Below are 19,247 nucleotides of genomic sequence, written 5' to 3'. Positions count from 1 at the left end.
TTTTCTGTCCAAGACAGTCTCCTCTCCTCTCCTCTCCTCTCCTCTCCTCTCCTCTCCTCTCCTCTCCTCTCCTCTCCTCTCCTCTCCTCTCCTCTCCTCTCCTCTCCTCTCCTCTCCTCTCCTCTCCTCTCCTCTCCTCTCCTCTCCTCTCCTCTCCTCTCCTCTCCTCTCCTCTCCTCTCCTCTCCTCTCCTCTCCTCTCCTCTCCTCTCCTCTCCTCTCCTCTCCTCTCCTCTCCTCTCCTCTCCTCTCCTCTCCTCTCCGTTCAATATAATAGAAAATTTAAAAAGAAAAGTCTTTCTATTGCAGTGTTTTCTATCAGAAGCAACTTTCTATATGTTTATAAAATACAAAACTACTTTATCATCTGTGGAGTGAAACTCCTGCTTTTATGAGCAACTATGCTAAGGAAAACTCTCATTCTGCCATAAGAGCTCAGAAGTGTTTCCCCACAATGCATATAACATGTTAAGCTACCAGAGAGAGCTGCCACACGTCAAATTAAATAGAAATGTGGAAAAGTGATCACTCAATGTGGTCCACAGTGGTCTCTGAAAAACCCTCTTTATTCCTATATGTAAAACTCTTCCTTTGGGTCCTTTCAATTCCCACTGAACTCTTCGAGAGACCTTTTCCATATTCCAGATAAATATTCATGTCTCTTATTTAATCCCCTGTGGCACAGGGCAGGGACTTTTGGAGGTGCCAATACTTACCTGAGCCTCTCAAAAATGCTGCTTTGGTGGCTTCATTATTTGAGCTGATTGCTGTGTGATTTTATTATGGGGTTTTTTTAGCCTTTTTTATCTTAGTGTGACTGATAGGCTGGAGGGAAGAACAATTTCCCTCCTATATCCAGAGGTACACACAGCAGCACCAGGAAAAACCACTGCCATGTATAGGGATCCCAGGGCCAGCAAAGCTCCCACTGTGGTTTCTGAATGCAGAAGCACTGGGAAACATTTTGCCTGAGCTGGCAGATCCTGATGCATTACCTCACTGACTCTGCCCAGGAGATAAAGCACTCAATGCTTTTAAGTGGCTGGTTTTGGAGCCAGGCAATCCCCTCCACTGCCAGTGCTTCCATTTCAATCAGAGATTTCCTGCCCTTCTGCACAGCCCTGGTCACACTGCTCTTTCTTGTCTGCAGCTCAGGAGCACCCATGGTTTGTCCCTAAAAGCCTCCTCGCCTCATTTTCCAGCGCTGAGCAAAGGAAAAGAGCATTTAATGGGAACATTGAAAAAGCACTGCAGCATTCAGTCCTCTGAAATTCAATATCACACATCACCATTTGTCATTAGGCTTTGAAGCATTCTGCCTTGAAGCTTTTGTCTCAAGCTCTGTTCTTCTCCATGCCTAAGTGTCTAAGCAAAGCATTAGTGTAATCTTTACCTTGGAGTCAGTGCCCATTGCCAGGGAAGAGAGAAAGTTAAATGTGACATCTCTGAGGAGATCTAAGACCAGTTTCTGAAATGTTGATAGAGAGAGGGCTGGCAGTACCCAAGGGGTCACTCTGTCTTTCATTAATGTCTGATAGAGAAAACAATGAAAACTGTACTGCTTGCTGTAAGCAAATAACAGATCAAAACTCATTCATGCTCTGATCTCCTGATCCTTAACTTGTTTTTCCCTCATTTTTATAATAATCAGAGTAAGATGATGTCCTGGGGTGACTTTATGATGCTGAATTGTATCCCCATTCATCTATTTAGCCCAGAAATGAATTTTGTGCCTTTAAAATTAGATCCAAGAGCAAAGGAGAAGGAAAAGCAGTGATTTTATTTTGTGACTGTATTCAAAAACAAAGAGCTCCAGCTCTCTGTATTGTCTGTGTTGTCTGCAGCACGGACAGGGAGCAGGAGAGAACTCTCCTTTGATTTTAGTTAGGTTTTTTTAGTTAGCTGAGGCTGGAAGGTTTTTTGGAGCTGTTCAGCTGCATTTCAGTCTGGGAACACCAGAACTATCATCCAGCCCCCCCAGGCTGCTCTGCAGCTGGGACACCAGACCTGAGCCCCAGAGAAACCAAGAAAAACCAAGGACATACCCACAGAAAAAACTCTTTCTCTCTCCAACCCACAGGACTTTCTGAATTTGCCATCTCTTCAGAACAACAAGAGGTTCCATTGTTTAATATCATTAATCTTTTCATGTTAGTGAGTACTTTGCTTGTTAAATAAACTGTGTTTTCCACTTTTCCCCAAGGAAATCTTTTCCCAAACCAGTGGCGGGGAGGGGCTGCTTGAATTTGCTCTCTAGAGGAATTCCTTTGGAGGTTTTTTTCCCACATTTGCCATAAACCAGGACAAAAACTGTTTTGGTGTCCAACATGGGGCTTGAGCAAGTGTAAAAAGCCTGTACTGATTGCATTTTATTGTACTTTGTAATGGGATAAAGCAGTCAGTAGCCATGCTGCTTGAACTCACAATGCCTCTCTGGGTGGAGGCCTTCCTGTGTCTCTGGTCCCTCTGGATTTTTTGAGGTTTTCACACTTTTCTGGTCCCTGGGCTTATTTTCTCATCTGGAGACAGCTCCAGTATTGTCCCTAACACGTAGCTTTTACAGCAGAGGGGCATGGATTAGTATAGCTGCTGTGCTGGGCTTGGTCATAATGATTTACAGGGAGTTTGCAAATGGGGTTTGTTCAAGGTATGTATGGGTTGTGGTTTCTTCATCCTACCCTGTGTCCTAATTCTAGTAGCATGTTTTGGGGGTTTATTAGTAATTGCACTCAGTTTGTTAGAGGAGGAGCAGGGGATGAGGCTCTTCAGCCTTTCCTTTCCTTCTTCTCCTTTGAATCTGTTACATCACTTTTTTAGAATGTTCTGTTTGCCTTGAATGTTAAAGAGACCACTCCCCTGGTACTTTATCTGTTAAGCTTCCTCTGTAGGATCTGCAGCTTCTCTAGAGGGCTGAGATGAGACCCCTGACCCAGGAGTGGACCCAGTGATGGAAAATCCTGAGTGGTGTGGGGAATGGGAGGATTTGGGCCAAGCAGATGACAGATGAACACCATCCAGGCTCTATGGCACTCTGCCTGTCTTTACTGCCTTATACAAAATAAATTGTTCCACTGAACTGGGTTTTATGGCAATTCCTTCTCAATTTTCCTATACTTGTATTTTTATTGTAGCTGTTTCCAGACACATTGAAGAAATGGACAGATTAAAATGTCTGATGAAGTCTCTGAAATGCCAACCAGAAGTCTTTGACTGTCTCATTGCCAAGGACAACTGAATTTCTTTGTTTGAATCGATTCTGAACAATTGCAACAGGAGGGGGAAGTCTGGATATTGCTTGGGCCCCACATCCCAGAAGTCTGCACATTCACCAGGGTCACTTCCCTTCCCATGAGTCATTTCATGATATCTGAAAATAAAATTTGCAAAAGGGATCAATTCTCTACTGAGCTTCCTTCCACTTCACTTTTTTGTCCATTTGCCAGGAATATAACAAGCCCAAGCAGGCATTAGGACAAACATAAACACCAGGCATTAGGAAATGCCTCCTTGTAATACTGCTGTCACCACCTCAACCTTAAATTTAAATGCTCAGAAAGACTAGGACTCATGATTTATAATTACCTTTTTTTTTGAAAGCATGTTTTTCCATGAAAACAGCTTAAAAGAAAGTATATTAAAATGTTAATATTTCCAGGGAAAAATTCTAAAGACAAAGGAAGTTAAAAGTACCCATCAATTTTCTTTGTTCTGATTGATTTATTCAGTGGAAGGGGTAGAGCCTCATTTTCTTTTTTTTCCTTCTTTTTGAGAAATGAAGACCCCAAAGCTGAATTCATCTCAAAAGCATATTTTAAACAGATGCTAATGTGCCATTAATGAAGGAAAAGTGTTACTGCAGAGCAATCCTAATTACTGTGCAACTGTATTTCCTCCTGAACAGTAACAGTTCTGTTATGCAAACGTCTCAAAAAGAGTCCATTAAGTTCCCAAATCGATCATCATTCACAGGTAGTGAAGATGAAAGCACAGTTAGAACTTTCTCTGTTTTTCAGTTCCAAGGAAACTACAGATGGCAGCCGAAATCCTCCAGCTGGGTGATCCAGGGCAAGGGGTGGCTGCCAGCCATGGTCCCTGTCCCTGTCCCCATCCCTGTCCCTGTGGCCCCTGAGCCCTCAGCAGCCTCTGCTTTCCTCCTCTCCTTTTTTCTTGACCCTCATCCTTTTCACCTCCAGAAAGTTCTACTTTTCGAAAGAGCAGAGCATTTTATATTTTCCTCCTAGGAACATTTATTCAGCCACAGAACTAATAAATGAAACCCTCAGTTCTACTTATGAAATTAGCTGCACCAGCCACATATTTATTTTTCATTTTTTCTTTCTATTCTTTTGCATTTTAATTATCCTTCTTTGTGATTAAAATAGCCACATTCTAAATTCAATCACCTCAAAGAACAATATGAACTAAAGTTTAATCTTTTATTAAAAAACTGTTAAGTAGGAACTGGTGGTGCTGTTATTTTGCCATTAAGAAACTGCCCTTTTCACTTTTCTGCCATTCACCTTTTTTTTACCTCTTTTTTTTTTACTTCTGAACAGTAAACTGGAGAGTCCCAGTTACAGGGTACAAAACAGGTACTTTCTGTACCAGAGCACCACAGCTTTTCCTGCTGCTTTTGAATTTGTCTTTTTGTCCTATCAGTAAAGAATGAGCTGTCATATTTTGAAAGGTACTCTGAGATAAAGCATTTAAAGTAGCAAAATACCAGCCAGATCTCATAATTTGCAGGAGAGCCCTGCAGAATGGCTCCCTTTTGGTCTTTACAAAGTGAACAGAACAATTTAATATTAGTGCTGCGTTAAGCTGCTGTGTCAATGGCCTTGGCAAAGTCATCACAGTGTTTTTTCAGCTTGACTTCCAAGCCCCTCTGTGTCTTTTCTGAATCTCAGGGTTCACTGCCTTACCCCAGGAGGAAACTTGCTCAGAGGCATTTTGTCAATGCTGACCACTGGTGGATTTTGGGGTTTGGCTCAGACATTCTGCTTTTCAATCATACAAAAATAGCTTTTCTCTAGAGAAGACAAGGAGCAGAAGTGATGCACCTTCTGCCACCAGCTGGGGGTCCTGCGTGCCTGGCTTGCAGTTTTCTGTTTGTTTTTTTATGGACAACAAAGGTTTTATGGACCTGTCACGTTCCACGGGCAAGTTCAGAAGGTTTTTCCCTGAAATCTCTTCCTCTCCAGACAATGCTACTGATGTCTCTGTTTCTGCTTTTCCTTGCAGTTCGTTGCTCACCCCAACTGCCAGCAGCAATTGCTCACCATGTGGTACGAAAACCTCTCAGGCTTACGGCAGCAATCCATAGCTGTGAAGTTCTTGGCTGTTTTTGGGGTCTCCATCGGGCTGCCCTTCCTCGCCATAGCCTACTGGATTGCTCCCTGCAGCAAGGTACAAACTCCTGATGGGCTGTTTACAGGCTTTTTAACCCAGGGCCTGGACTGAAACCCCAGATTTTTCCATAAAGATGTTGGGAAGTGATTCATGGCATCCCCTAAGATTGGCCCTGGGGAGGGCAGGCTTGGGGTATTGCTTGACAGGCAAAAATAGAACTGTCACGGTCTGAGATTCATCTTCACAGGGAAAGAAGTGGGGTGGTGGGCAAAGAGGGTGAGGGAATGGGTGACAAGAAAACAAAAAGAAATATATAGGAGATAACAACATAGGAGTGGAGTGAAGAAAAAAATAGAAGAGCCACCTAAACTGGAAATAACTAAAGATTCTTGTTTTAGTTAACTCTGATGTTTAAATTCTTGTTCTTTTATGCACTTTTTGTTGTGGGTTCCTCCCTTCTTCAGGGCTCCTTTATTACCTTTCCTCCTCTTTCTGAGCTTGTGGTTTTAATTAGTGGAGCATTATTGTGGTTTTAGTTAATGCAGCATTATTGTGGTTTTAGTTAATAGAGCTTAATTTTGGTTTTAGTTAGTGGAACATTATTATGACACATGGGCCTGAAACTCTGGCAAGCCCCGGGAAACTTCTTAGTGTTGCAGCAAGGACTAGACTTAATCATAAAATCTTTATGGTTTTGAGAGAAGAGATGAGGAAACTTGTAATACAGCTGTGTACCTAAATATAGATGATATAGAAGAAGAGAGTTTGTTGAGACCTAGAGGTCAAAGGACCAGAGCCAAACATTAGCTTAGGCTAAATCTCAAGATTTTTGTGGTATGAAATCTGTAGAGGTTTCATCCTGAAAGAATCTGCTCAAACAAGTGGAGATAAATAAGTGTGTGGCTGAGTGATAAATAGCTTTGTCCCTGCTCTTGCCACAGAAAAAGGGGTGGCAGGGGAGAAGATCATTTCACATTCAGCAATAGCCAGCAACATCATCCCTTACAAGGTAGATGTCTTCTGCAGGAGGCTTGTCACAGGTACTTAAATTTGATTAAAATGACCCCCTGGCACCGGTATTGTATTCTTCCACTTCTTCTAAAAGCAGTGAGGAATCCTTTCTAAATGTCTCAAACTCAAGTAGTTATAGATCCATCGATTAGTATTGAGGAAAGACTATCATTTGAAACCCATATTAATACAATCAGAAAAAGTCCTTCAGGACATCAGAGATAATAAAACACGTTTAGGCCTTGGTGTCCTCCAACACAGCTCCAAGAGGAGAACTTTGTGTGAGAGGATATGAGGATGTAACTTCATCTCCTCGAGGTCTGTACCAACACAAAGCCCCTCATTTTTCATGGGCACCAGCCAGGACTCAGAGGTGCTCACTGAGAAGTCCATGTGAAATCCAGGCTGTGCTGTGGGTGCTTTTGGCTGGGTTGTAGAGGGAATCATTGTGTGGAATTGCCACCTTGATTCCTTCATGTCAGACCCCAGTCTAGCAGGGATTTATGAAGCTGTTTAATTTCCTTCACCTCTGTTGAACGTGTTGGGAGTTGGCACACCAGCCAACAGCAACATTTGTGGTGCAGTCTCAGAATTACAGAGGCCATATTTTAATATGGCAATGGGTGGGAAGAACAATTAGACTAGAAATAAGTGGGGAATTTAAAAGAAAAATATAAAAACTAAGAAGAAAGAAACTGAGACAACCCCCTACTAAAAGTAAAACAGTTTAACAGCAGAAGTAAGAAATTATTGAGAAAGTTACTTGGTTTTAATTTCTTGAGGTAAGTGTATTGCAATTTAAAAATGGGGGGAGGGGGATAGTTACCTTCTCATCAGCTTTGATTTCATTATCCTAAACTTTTCATGCATGCTCATTTTTCAGTGTTCCTTCCTTTTCACCCCACTAGGCTTGAAAAACCACATGTAACCTTCTAGCACAAAGCCCAATTGAAATTTCTCTCAGGCAGGTATTGTCTTTTAATGCATGGATTTGCCTTGATCAGAACAATGTAGTCTTGATTTTTGATTGGGGCCTGTGATAGAAATAACTGAATCACAAACACAATTTTTTCCCTAAGAATTGGTACCTCACCAAAATCATCACTGTTAATTTCAAGGGCTGCAGGTTGATCCAAGGGCCTGCTATCCTCTCACAGTGTTATTGCAGAAAATTCTACACAGGCAGCAACTCCACTCTGAGCAGCCCAGTTTTGTCCTGGGCAGCTTTACAAGTGTTTTATTTGTTTTTTACTGATGGAGCAATCTCGATGTTACCCAACTGGGCAAAGAAATCATTTTTCCACTGTAATAAACAGTTAAGATGTTTAATTTACATCAGGCCTGTCTTCAGAGACTCACAGGTGCCCAGGCCTGAGTCAGGGGCTCATTTCTGGACCAAGGCAGCAAGAAAAATGGAGGAAATCTCTAATGTGGAATACTGCAATAGGAGCTGTCCTGAGCAACACTACTGGGTGTCACATTCATATGATGGTCAAATTCTGCAGTTTCATATAGGGTAATAGAGGAATTCACATTCAAAATTCCTTCACTGATGTATCTTAGCTAGGAACATACTTTAGAGCCTGTCCTCCCCAACAGAACATTGTCTTTAATAAAGCTCTGTGGGGTTGGAATGTACCATACCAAATACTACCCACAAATATTTGGTACATTTTATTGACTGGAGTTTGTACCTCAACGTTACATATTTTTTTTAATTCAGTTGCACAGACCTGACTTTTTAAAACCAGTTTTAGTGTCAGTCAATCATTCATTCACTTCTGGATGCACAGACTGCTGACACCACCCATGAAGTTTAAGCCTATCCCACCCTGGAACATCCTTGCTGACTCATCCATGTCCTGGAGGCTGTGACTCTGAAACAAGCTTGATATGTTGGTCTCCAAAACTTTTTTCCATTGGTAATCAAACAACAAAAGAGATTGGATAGAAAAATTGCACAGTCTGTTGATTGAAAATGTACTGACAAGAGCAAGAGGGGCTGTTTGGGTTGCCTGCTCAGCTCCAAGGTGTGTTTTCTTCCTTGGGTTGGTTGAAGTGCAGCTCAAACATCACAGCCCTGAGAGGTCACTCACACACAGCCCTACAGTCTGGGCTGTTCTCTCCTCTCCTGAAGCCACTCTGGGGATTTGTGGGGTGCAGCTCCCACTGCAGCAGACTCTGCACTGTTGAAGCACTGGATCTTTAAGGGTTGCCTCTGCCTAAGCCCCATCTGTGCCTTCTGACCCTAAAATACACGAGATCACCACAACAGCATCCTTCATGCTTCTGCTACAGGCACAGTACTGAGCATAGTCATGGATTTTTCCTTACTCTTCTGGGAAAAAATCCTTTTTTGTTCCCACCTCTTTGAGCTGAAAAATTTTGTAGTGATATCACACTCTATATTTTTGTTTTGACGTGAATGTATGCTTCATTATTTTTCTATCATAGAGATAGGATGCTAAGTCATGAAATGATCTGCTCTTAAGAATGAACCTTTGTATTCACACACTGTCAGTGTTTCTGTTTTAGCAGTAACAGCCAGACACTACCCTGCAATCCTGGTTTGATGAAAGGTGGTACTTTGATTTTCAAAAAAATCAATAAATTGTGACACTCGTGCAGTTTCACACCTTGAGTTTAGCTGCATCATGTTGTTTGAAAAATCTTATTTTCATAACTAAGATTTATTTATTTATTTATTCCTCCAACCAGTGTTAGACTGGTTGGAGGAATTCACACTTAGTTTTTTTACAGAACATTTTAGTCTACAACTTCTGTAGCTCTGAGCTAAAAATTGGATTTCTGAGAAGATATACAAAGCATCAGCTCAAAAAAATAATGGTAAGCATTCTGCAGTAATAAATGGGACAAAGATGTAACATTAGCTAAATGCAGATTTCTCTTAAATCATGAGAGAAGTAAGGGAAACTACCCACAGAATTCATTTGGTTCTGTAATACACAGCATTATTTCTCTGATAACCGAGACTATGCTACTTTAATCCAAGGTCTTTTTATTTTTACATTTCCATAGACAGCAGGAAAAGTCTGTGTGGAGAGGACTCATGATTCAATAGGTATTGCTCTTCCTCTTTTAGTGAATTCAGAGTAGAAATGAGTCTCATACAGATTGCAAATGCACTTTCTTACAAAATTTCTTGCTAAGGATCTATAGCTGGTGTTCCACTTCACTCTTGCAATCTGAACTCTCTCAGGTCATAGGAGGAAAACATCTGAGATTATTACTGTGTGACTTCAGACCTATCTCATCACCCCATGCAGCTCAGTACTGAAATTATAAATTCTACTACAAAGCATAAATCTACACAACATCAACCATAAAAAAACTGTTGAGAACTACACCAATGGTGACAGCACAGGAAGTGAACCAGAACTGTAAGGTTGAGACTGATTTTAACACTTCATCCACTCCTATGGCTGCCATACTATTCCTAGACAAGATTAAATAAACTTGGGTTTCAGGTCAGTGCAATATCTACCCAACTAAACATGTCCTTACTGACCTCAGAGAATGTTAATAAAGACCTCAGGAAAGAGCAGATATTTTCATTTTCTTTAATGGAAAGTCTCTTCAGTATTTAGAAGCATGCACATTTTCCAATAGGATTTCCTATTCTGTCAACTTTATAAAATATTTTATTGACATTTTATAAACTCTGATAAGAAAAACAAATAAACCCCAGAATCCTAGCACTTCCTTTGAATTTCTGCTAGACCTAGAGACCTCTGCTTTTGAAATATTTCCTGTTCTGCCATAAGCAGAGACCAGGGCTCCTTGGAATTAATCTGCTATTGGAGATAAATATGAAAACAAGTAATTTCCTTTTTATGTCCTTTTTCCTATGAAGTTTTATTATCAGATCAGTGGGTATTAAGAAAAAATGGATGATATATTGGTATCAAAGGGAAGAATCAATGAGTAATAAACTGGAAAAAAAAAAAATTCAATTGGCTTTGAGGGGAGTTTGGAAAAACCCCATCCAGGCCAGCTCTTCCTGTCGTGTCCAACACTACAGGCTTTGGCCCTGGTGCTCCTGAAAATGCTTCTACTCTTTCCATCGTTCTGGAGTAATGTTTTCTTGGGTCACAGAAAATTTAAAATTTAAAGAGTGATATTTAAATTCATTAACCAAGAAAGCTTGTCAAGAAGAGCAGAACAATTATCTGTAGTGAAGAGACCTGCTGCTCTTGTTTTTGGCTTAGTGTCTTGAAATAAATCCTTGTATTCTGGGAGTAATTCTCCAGTTTTGGTGCTAATTATGACAGAAGACTATCATAGCAAAGCATATTTAAACAGAATGCTATTTCTTACACATTGATAATGAACGGAGAATTCACCATTAATAAAAGATTCTAACATATAAGGATGAGAATTGTGTCCATCATGAGGATTTATATTGACACAAGAGTGCATTCATATAACACACAAACAAACATGTCTCTCATATAAATGTCTTGGCTCTTCATTTTCCACTCACCATATGGCCAGGGCAATCAGATATTACATGTGGGTTTAAAGAGGCACTGTAAGACATTGCCATGCATAGAAAATTACCCAATGCATAATGTCTAGTAATGGCAAAGAACAACTTGAACAAATCTAAACCCCATTTAGCTAACGATCCAGAAACAATTACTGAATCCTTTTCACTGTGGGCAAAAGGTTTCAAATTTTATAGTGAAAAGCATCTAGGGCACCACATCAAATGTCACTGTTAGGTTGGATGTGACATACATACGTGTGAGCAGGGTCTAAGAAAAAAGTTTTTATTCTGCGTGTTCTTCAGTTTATATACTCTTAACAAAGTGTGATCTCAAGTCATTAACTACATCACAACAACTTATTATATTCATTGGTGCACAGCAATTAGTGTCAATATCATTGGCAAAAGTTTTACAGAAATTTAATAAGGCACATATACACATTTACTTATGCACACAGTTAAGCTTACAAAATTTTTCATGCATCTTTTGTAATCTGTTTCCATGCTGACAGCCTTGTCTTCTTTTATTGCTATGGATACACTCAAAAATCATTAAATGTTATTTCTTCTATTAACTCAGCTTTGCTTGCAGGCTAGCTGTGGTGGGTAAATAAAAACCTTCTGCCTGTGCATGTTCCATTGCAGCTGGGACGTACCCTTCGAAGTCCTTTCATGAAGTTTGTGGCTCATGCAGTTTCTTTCACAATCTTCCTGGGACTGTTAGTGCTGAATGCCTCGGATCGGTTTGAAGGAGTCAAAAATCTCCCCAACGAGACCATCACGGATCATCCAAAACAAATATTCAGAGTCAAAACAACCCAGTTCTCATGGACAGAATTGCTGATCATGAAGTGGGTCTTGGGTAAGTAAAGCCAAACTGCCTACAAGTGCTCTGTGGAAATTCAATCTCATTAGGAATAGCATATTGCACAGTGGCAAGACAAAGAAAAAAGAGAAATGGGGGGGAAAAAAAAGAAAAAACAAAAACCAAAACAAAGCAAACACCCAGAAACCACAACCCAAGCTAAACAAACAAAAAACTCAAACTAAGAAAACTCCCCAGAATTGAAATAACCTACTATGAGTCTAGAGGTTGATGTTGAGAGTTTTTATTGAAAGAGAAGCAAAGAGGACGTTGATCTTGGCCACCACTTTTGAAAACATTGAATGGTGCTTAGCAAATTCTCATTGCCCTGATTTTTCCACTTTCCATCATAAATGCTATAGATGTTGCCTATTTATCTCTGTTGGTTTAATCATTACATCTTAAAGATGATAGTATTATAATGGAAACTTGTGGCTTCTCTCTGGGACAAAGTGAGCAGAAAGAAGAGTGGTGAGTCTGCCTGATTTATTACCCTGCCATGGGATCCTACTGTAATTCACTGAACCTCAGTGTCTTTGTCTGCAAAATGAGTATAATGTCATTTGCTTTTCTTGTAGTGCACTCCAAGGTCTAGTGATGAAACCTTCTAGGCAAGTAAGAGCTAGATTTTATGAAATCCGTTGTATGAAATTTTTACTGGTGACAGAACAGTGCAGTGCTGAAATCTAACAAAAGAAATTAAGTTATTCAGAAATTACAAAGTAAGGATTCATGTGGGTGAACCCTTTGTATGTGAAAGCGTGCCACATGCACAAGTTAAATTTCTAAGGAGTTTCAGACAAATTCAGATGTCTCACTTTTCCTACAGGCATCATTTACTCCTGGCAGGTTGCTTAGTTTGAACCACTAATCGAAACAAGTTCAAGAGAATTTATTGGGAAATTGAGCTTATCAACTCTGTAGAATCTTTGTCTACCTCTTCTGTAGCTATTTTTGTTCACTACCACGATTTTGATTCTCTTCTTGCAGCAAATAATTCCACTGTTCCATAAGTACTGATGGCATTAAATTCCCCTGAAAAATAGGATGTGGCTGCTCTATCTGATGACTTCCTGGCCAATGTTTCTTTGTTCCCTGTCCCTGTGATAATCAGAACCCCATACAGGATATTAGGCTAGAAAATACTGAATAGATGCCAGACTGGATAGAGTAAGACTGTAAGATATATTTTTAAAATTATATTAAAGCAGTTGGACAAGATGATTAGATTTTAAACTAGGTATTCTTTTCTTATAGGCAGTAGGTATCTGTCTGCTTGTTGAGTTCCTGAGAGATGAAGAAAACATTTCATTTAAAGCCAAGGTTTTCACTTTTCTGGGAGAGGAAAGGTGATTCATTGTACAGACTCCTGAATATAATGAGATTTTCTAATGACTGCCTACATCTGCACTGACAATCTTCTCTGGCCATTTTACCTGCCTGCCTCTATAAAGCTTCAAGTAATGTCTCAGCAATACTGAGGTGAAAGTTTGGTGCACATGGCCTGCAGACACCTGCACTTGTTGAGCCCCATGTGTGACCCTGAACTTCAAGGATTGTAAAAGCACTAAGGGTAGCAGCTTTTGGTGCTAAAATCTTACAGATATTATAAATACCTATATTCAAATAGAAATATAATTAAAGTGGCCAACATAGACCTACCTAGTGGCCTTCTCTGATGGAGTGACTCTGTAAGTGCACGAGGACAAGCTGCAGATGTCATTTAACTGGATTTTTGTGAAGCCTGTGACATGGATCCCCACACAACATCCTTCTCTCTAAATCAGAGACAGATGGATTTGATGGGAGGACTGCTAGATGTGTAAGAAAGCTGCTGGAAGGCTGTGTGGCCAGTGGCTCAGAGTCCCCTGATGGACATCAGTGGCAGGTGGTGTCCCTCAGGGTCTGTATGGGGACACTGTTCTTTAATGCCAGCACTAATGACATAGAGGGCTCAAGTGCACCCTTAGTGAGCTGGCAGATGGTAAATGCTGAGGCTGGCACACCTGAAGGATGGGATGAATTGTCCAGACAAGTTTAAGGAATTCTGGGGTTCTCATGAGGTTAAACAAGGCCAGCATCCCCTTTGTGTGTGGTGCACAGCACTTTTGGCTCAGGCACCCAGGAATCATTACTTGCCTTGGCCGCCTCCTCCCTGTGGCCAGGACTTCCCATCTCTTGCCTTCAAATGAGGGAGGCTGGCATTTTCCTCATGAACAGCATGGACTGAAGTGTGCACTGAAGGCAGGGAGGTTTATTTCTAAATCCCCACTGCAAAAGCAGCCAGGGTAGCAGTGAAACTCTGGGTAGATGCAATCTGAGCACTATTAATCTCTTAATCCAACAGCCTTGGGTGGACCCAGGAAGGCTCAAAGGCAGCTCTGCGACATCAGCTGCTCCTGATTGATGTACCAGGCCAGAGGATATAAAAATCTGACAAACTGTTCCTTTTTGTGCACAGGTGGTGAACAGCACTTCTTGCACACTCCCATTTTTCTTCCAGATGGGCTGTGCCTGTATCTTGACTCTCCTTCCCCTGCTGAAACCAGAACTGCCCATCAAGGTGACATTTCTGATTATCCCTGCTGTGGGAACAAGAGACATGCAGAAGCTGGAGCCTGGGAGCTGCCCACCTCCCACATCTCTGAGCATCAAACTCAGGGAAACACCCCCTGCCAGAGCCCTTGGGGCCTCAGAAACACCACACTGCAATCTAATCACATCCTGGCAGAGCTGCTTTGTCTAACTACTTCTTATTTCTTACACCTCATCTTATGTCCCATCCCCTGAATTTTAGCTGATTTTTCTCTTCTCAATACTTTTACTGAAAAATTTTTCATTACTCTCTCACAATGTATATATACAATTATCCAGCAGTAGTGACCAAGTAATTTCTGTAATTTTTCTACTTGTCCTGAATAGACATTTTAAAAAAGGATTGTCACAAAGTTGGGGAAAAGAATGGTGAAAATTATCGGCCAAGAGTATGTTACTTTCACAGAGGGGTTCTAATTTTAGTCAGACTCTTCAGCTTTAGACACTTCTTACTTCATTAATCTGTGATTTAGGTATAATAAGTGAGCAAGATTAGAAATAAATTTGGATGGGAATCATTTCTGGTCATCAGTGAACAAGTGCTTTCTTGGGCAATGCTACCATGCATGTGATATTTCCTTAAGTGCTTCAGTACCTTTATAAAGCACACATGTGTAATGCACAGGGCTAATGGCTCCTATCCATCATTTCTGGAATGCTTTTTTTGAAGATAGAAATGTTTCTTTAATATTTCATCTTTGCTCCAGGAAAATTCCTGAGAAACCAATTCTTCCACCTCCTCCCTTAGGCTATTTATTATTAAATCTCACTCATGGTGAGTGACAGAGTGAGATGAAGTTCCTGCTTTTACACAGCCAAGCTCCATGGAGGAGGAGAGCTGGGAGGCTCCTCTCCTGCCCTCTGCCCAGCATCCTGCAGATCTCAGGCTCTCTCCCAGGACAGACCTAAACCAGGGCACATCTCCAGGGAGACTCCAGGGCTGTGGAGCTCACAGGCTCGCTGTGACCTCGGCTGATGATGCTGTGGATGGCTCAGCTTCCCTTTTTCTCTGTAAATCCTCCCCCATGCCCAAGGACTGAGTGCAGCAGCTCTCCACTCCTCCACCCCAGGCTCAATTCCCAGTGACCTGTTTCCCTCTCTGTAACCCGACTTCCCAGTGCCCCTCTGGGGACACCCCGTGCTTCCAGGAGCTTCAGAGGGAGCCAAGCAAAAGCATTTACATGCCACACCACCAGAGCTTCCAGCAGAGAGGATGAAAGGAGTTCACAGAAAGGAGAAGATTGCAGGAGGTCACATGGAAATTGGCAGGCGCTGCTCCTTCTTGATTAAATGTGAATTTTGCTGCTGCTATGGAAACAGGACTGGGTAGAGCGCAGGAAATATTTATCAGTGGGTTAAATATTCCAACACTTTAGCTATTCAGGAGCAAGAGTTCAGCCCTGGAGCCCTGCTGGGATTGAAGGTTGGGCAAATTGGTGAATCTGACCTGAGCTCTTTGACTGAATTCACTTGTCCACTCCAGCTCTTCCCAGAAGGACGTGGATGTCAAATATTTGAATTCACTGGGTTTGGCATTTAGGTTTATTTGTAAGTTTGTTGTCAGAAATCATAAATTTGGGCTAAAGTCAGTGTTTTCAAAGTGGTAGTTCAGACTTTAATATATGGAAATTCATTATTTAATACAGAAAGCTTTATGAAATTGGACGAATTTCTGTCTTACCCTTTTTTAATCATACTAAACTTACTATTGAACAGATCTGTTTGCATTCTCAAAATGGACACAGCCACTTTCTCAGGGAAGGAGGAAAAGAGCAGCAGAGCAAGCAGTGCCCTCCTCAGTGCCACAGTGTAGGAAGGTCATTTCGGGGACAAGAGGAAATCTACATTTTCTCCGAATATACAGCAGTAGAATTTTCTAGTGTCATCAGAATTTCTGAACAGTGCTTTTTCTGTCATCATCAGAAATCAGCTTTTCCATTGACTTATATAGTGACATTTTGAGATTTCTGCTTCATAAGCACAAAAGGTTGTATTAATTTTTAAGAAAAGATGACTTGAGCCATTCTCAATGAATTTTTTCAGTTAAATAGTCTTTGATCTTAGAAGCCACTGCAAGCAGGAAACAAACAGATCTGTCTGAATAAACACCTTCTGTGTTTGCCAGTTAAAGATGTTCTGATCCCTCCACAGGTATGATATGGTCAGAGTGCAAGGAGATCTGGGAAGAGGGTCCACGTGAATACGTGGTGCATCTCTGGAACCTGCTGGACTTTGGGATGCTGTCCATCTTTGTGGCATCATTCACTGCCAGGTTCATGGCTTTTCTTAAAGCCTCTGAGGCACAACAGTACGTAGATCAGTACGTTCAGGATGATGACCTCAATAATGTCACCCTTCCCCCTGAAGTTGCTTACTTTACCTACGGTAAGATGCTTTTTGCTATCTAATACTTTCCTGCTCTTTTAACTTAATGTGTGGCAGTACTGAAAGCAGCTTTCTTTTTGTTGTATTTATACAGTTTTCTCCTAAATAAACCAAATTATTTTCCTTGGATCTACCCATTCCAGCCATCTTTCTAACCAGTCAGAAAGGACCTGAACCTCATTCAGCCTCTGCTCTTGTGCTGCATTCAGGTAAATCACATCCTGAAAATGTAACTTGAGCAACAGGTAATCAGAACTCTGAGTGAGCAGAATAGAATTTAAATTTCAGATGAATTAATCTGCTTGGCTTTCCAAATGAGAAAGGAGGGAAATGTGTGAACACAGAATCTGAGGCTGCAGTAACTCTGCATTTCTGTTACATCCAACGCCTCTACAAAAATAAATAAGAATAGCAATAAAAATAGCTGCTGCTCACCAAAACCTACATTTTTGTAGAGCCCTGTAAGTGCTGACATTGGGAAATGCAAGCTGCAGCAGTGCCTTGAAAACGTTCTTTTGGATGGCTGAAATGGTTTTCCTTTGCTATACAGAAATGAACAGAGCTTCACGCACATGTGGGGACTGCAGAGACACTGCACACCTCTGCAAGCTCTAGATGGCACCTGGGCAAAACCCATGGGGATTTTTGCTCACAGGGGGGCTGCAGGAGATCCAGAAGGAACTAAGGAACACTAGTGGCTCCCTACGTGTCCTTGGGCTGCAGAGGGGAGCTGAGGCAGCACTTCCCCCACTGCAGACCCACACCAGAGCCACAGGGCTGACCCACAGCAGTTCCAGAGGATGTGGCTGGCCCCACCAGCTCAGCCTCTTGCATCCCTCTCTGCCCACACAAGCCAAGAGCCACAGAGATGAGGTTGTGGCTTTTCCCTCTCTGGCTTGCTGCTCACCCATTTAAAGTGAGTTCATGACACAAAGGTGAAAAGGGTCCAAAACAGAATATCCCAAGGGGAGGCTGTGAATTCCTCCATCTGCTGCTTTTCCTTTGGTTCAGATTACTGCAAATAATGCCCTAGTTTACTGCTGTGGCCCTGAAGATGTCACATGTCTTGACTGTGAGTCGCAATCTTTCCATCAAGAACTTGAGTTGATGCAAGGACACTTATAAGCCATATTAATAAAAATGTTTACATTTCAGCAGATTAGGTAAATTATGCATATTAGGGGCTTTCTAAAGTAAAAATAATAGAGTAACTAGACTTCAGAAACTGGTTTTAATTTAGAGATAACATGAAAATGGTACACAATGTTTATATCTGCTATATCTGAACAAATCCTAACTTTCTTATCTAATGGGGATAGAAGATCTTGTTCTCCCTAATGCTTCCTTTCCAAATATTGACACAGTGCCCTGTATCCAAATCTACAGCTATACTCCACTGTGTTGTGGTTTTGGTTCTCCATCTCAAGAACTTCAAATGGAGAAAGCACAGCACAGTTAATATTCAACTAGGAAACAGAAAATACTAAGTTTGTTTAAAGCCGTGCTGGGTTTTTTTCACTGTGTAGCTTCAGTAAATCCCAGTGATTTGGTAATTTCCTGCCTTTACCATGTGAAAAATACAACTAATTCACCATATTTGTACAGCATGTTGTGGCCCAGTGTACAATTACCCCAAAGATTTTGTTTATTTTTTCTCTTTAACTCCCACCCAAATGCAAGACTGAGTCTGGAAAAGGGTCATTTATCATAGCAGCTTCCACCTAACCCTTTTTGTTACTAACACCTAGTGTACATGTATTGTTTTAGCCAGGAACAAGTGGCTCCCCTCGGATCCCCAGATCATTTCAGAAGGCCTGTATGCCATAGCTGTGGTACTCAGCTTCTCCCGCATTGCTTACATTCTTCCAGCCAACGAAAGCTTCGGCCCCCTGCAGATCTCTCTGGGCAGGACCGTGAAGGACATCTTCAAGTTCATGGTCATCTTCATCATGGTGTTCCTAGCCTTCATGATTGGCATGTTCAACCTTTACTCTTACTACCTTGGTGCAAAGTACAACCCCGCATTTACAACGTGAGTACCCGCGGGAGGAGGCTGCTCCGGGGGGCTGGCCCCTCTGCTCCTCTGCTCAGGTGCTTCCTGCTGCAGCTCTGGGGGGAAATCACACCCAGGTTTGGACAGGGGAACTTGTACCACTGATTTATTAAAAAATATGGATATTGATCTAGTGCTGATATCCAACTGTGACGGACAAAAACTCTCTAACAGTTTAAAGTTAGAAAGTGTGTGTTTATTGTGGGATGGCTCCCAAATACATACCTGGATTTACAGGTGATTACAGAGCCCTTTTATCTATACAAGTATTGAATACCCAAAATACAAATGCTTACTCATGACTTTGGTACATCCCATTCCCCGCTTTGTATGGTAACTAGTTTGAAAGCCATTAAGCACGGTAATTAGTTCAAAAGCCATTAAGCACCCGTAGTTTGGAATGAGGTTCAGAGTGAGGCTGCTTTTGTACTTACAGCCCTTTGGTGGCAGGGCAAAATGTAGTCCCCAGGAACACAAGTC

General features: G+C 41.4%; 1 protein-coding gene across 2 annotated transcripts in view; it reads left to right on the top strand.

Annotated features, from left to right (window-relative positions):
• TRPC7 (transient receptor potential cation channel subfamily C member 7) overlaps positions 1–19,247 on the top strand; it is a gene marked incomplete at both ends in the record, with an annotated part of 232,195 nt that overhangs the window by 28,778 nt on the left and 184,170 nt on the right. For both annotated transcript variants that reach the window (XM_084215539.1, XM_084215538.1), the window contains 4 exons: positions 5,241–5,405; positions 11,515–11,731; positions 16,481–16,714; positions 18,482–18,746. In XM_084215539.1, the coding sequence (XP_084071665.1) occupies positions 5,241–5,405; positions 11,515–11,731; positions 16,481–16,714; positions 18,482–18,746 (881 nt within the window). The remainder of the gene's footprint in view (positions 1–5,240; positions 5,406–11,514; positions 11,732–16,480; positions 16,715–18,481; positions 18,747–19,247) is intronic.

Source organism: Fringilla coelebs (assembly GCF_963513975.1).
Source record: "Fringilla coelebs genome assembly, chromosome: 15".
Classification (NCBI taxonomy): domain Eukaryota; kingdom Metazoa; phylum Chordata; class Aves; order Passeriformes; family Fringillidae; genus Fringilla; species Fringilla coelebs.
Note: the sequence above shows the minus strand (reverse complement) of the source record. Positions and strands in the feature narration are given on the sequence as shown.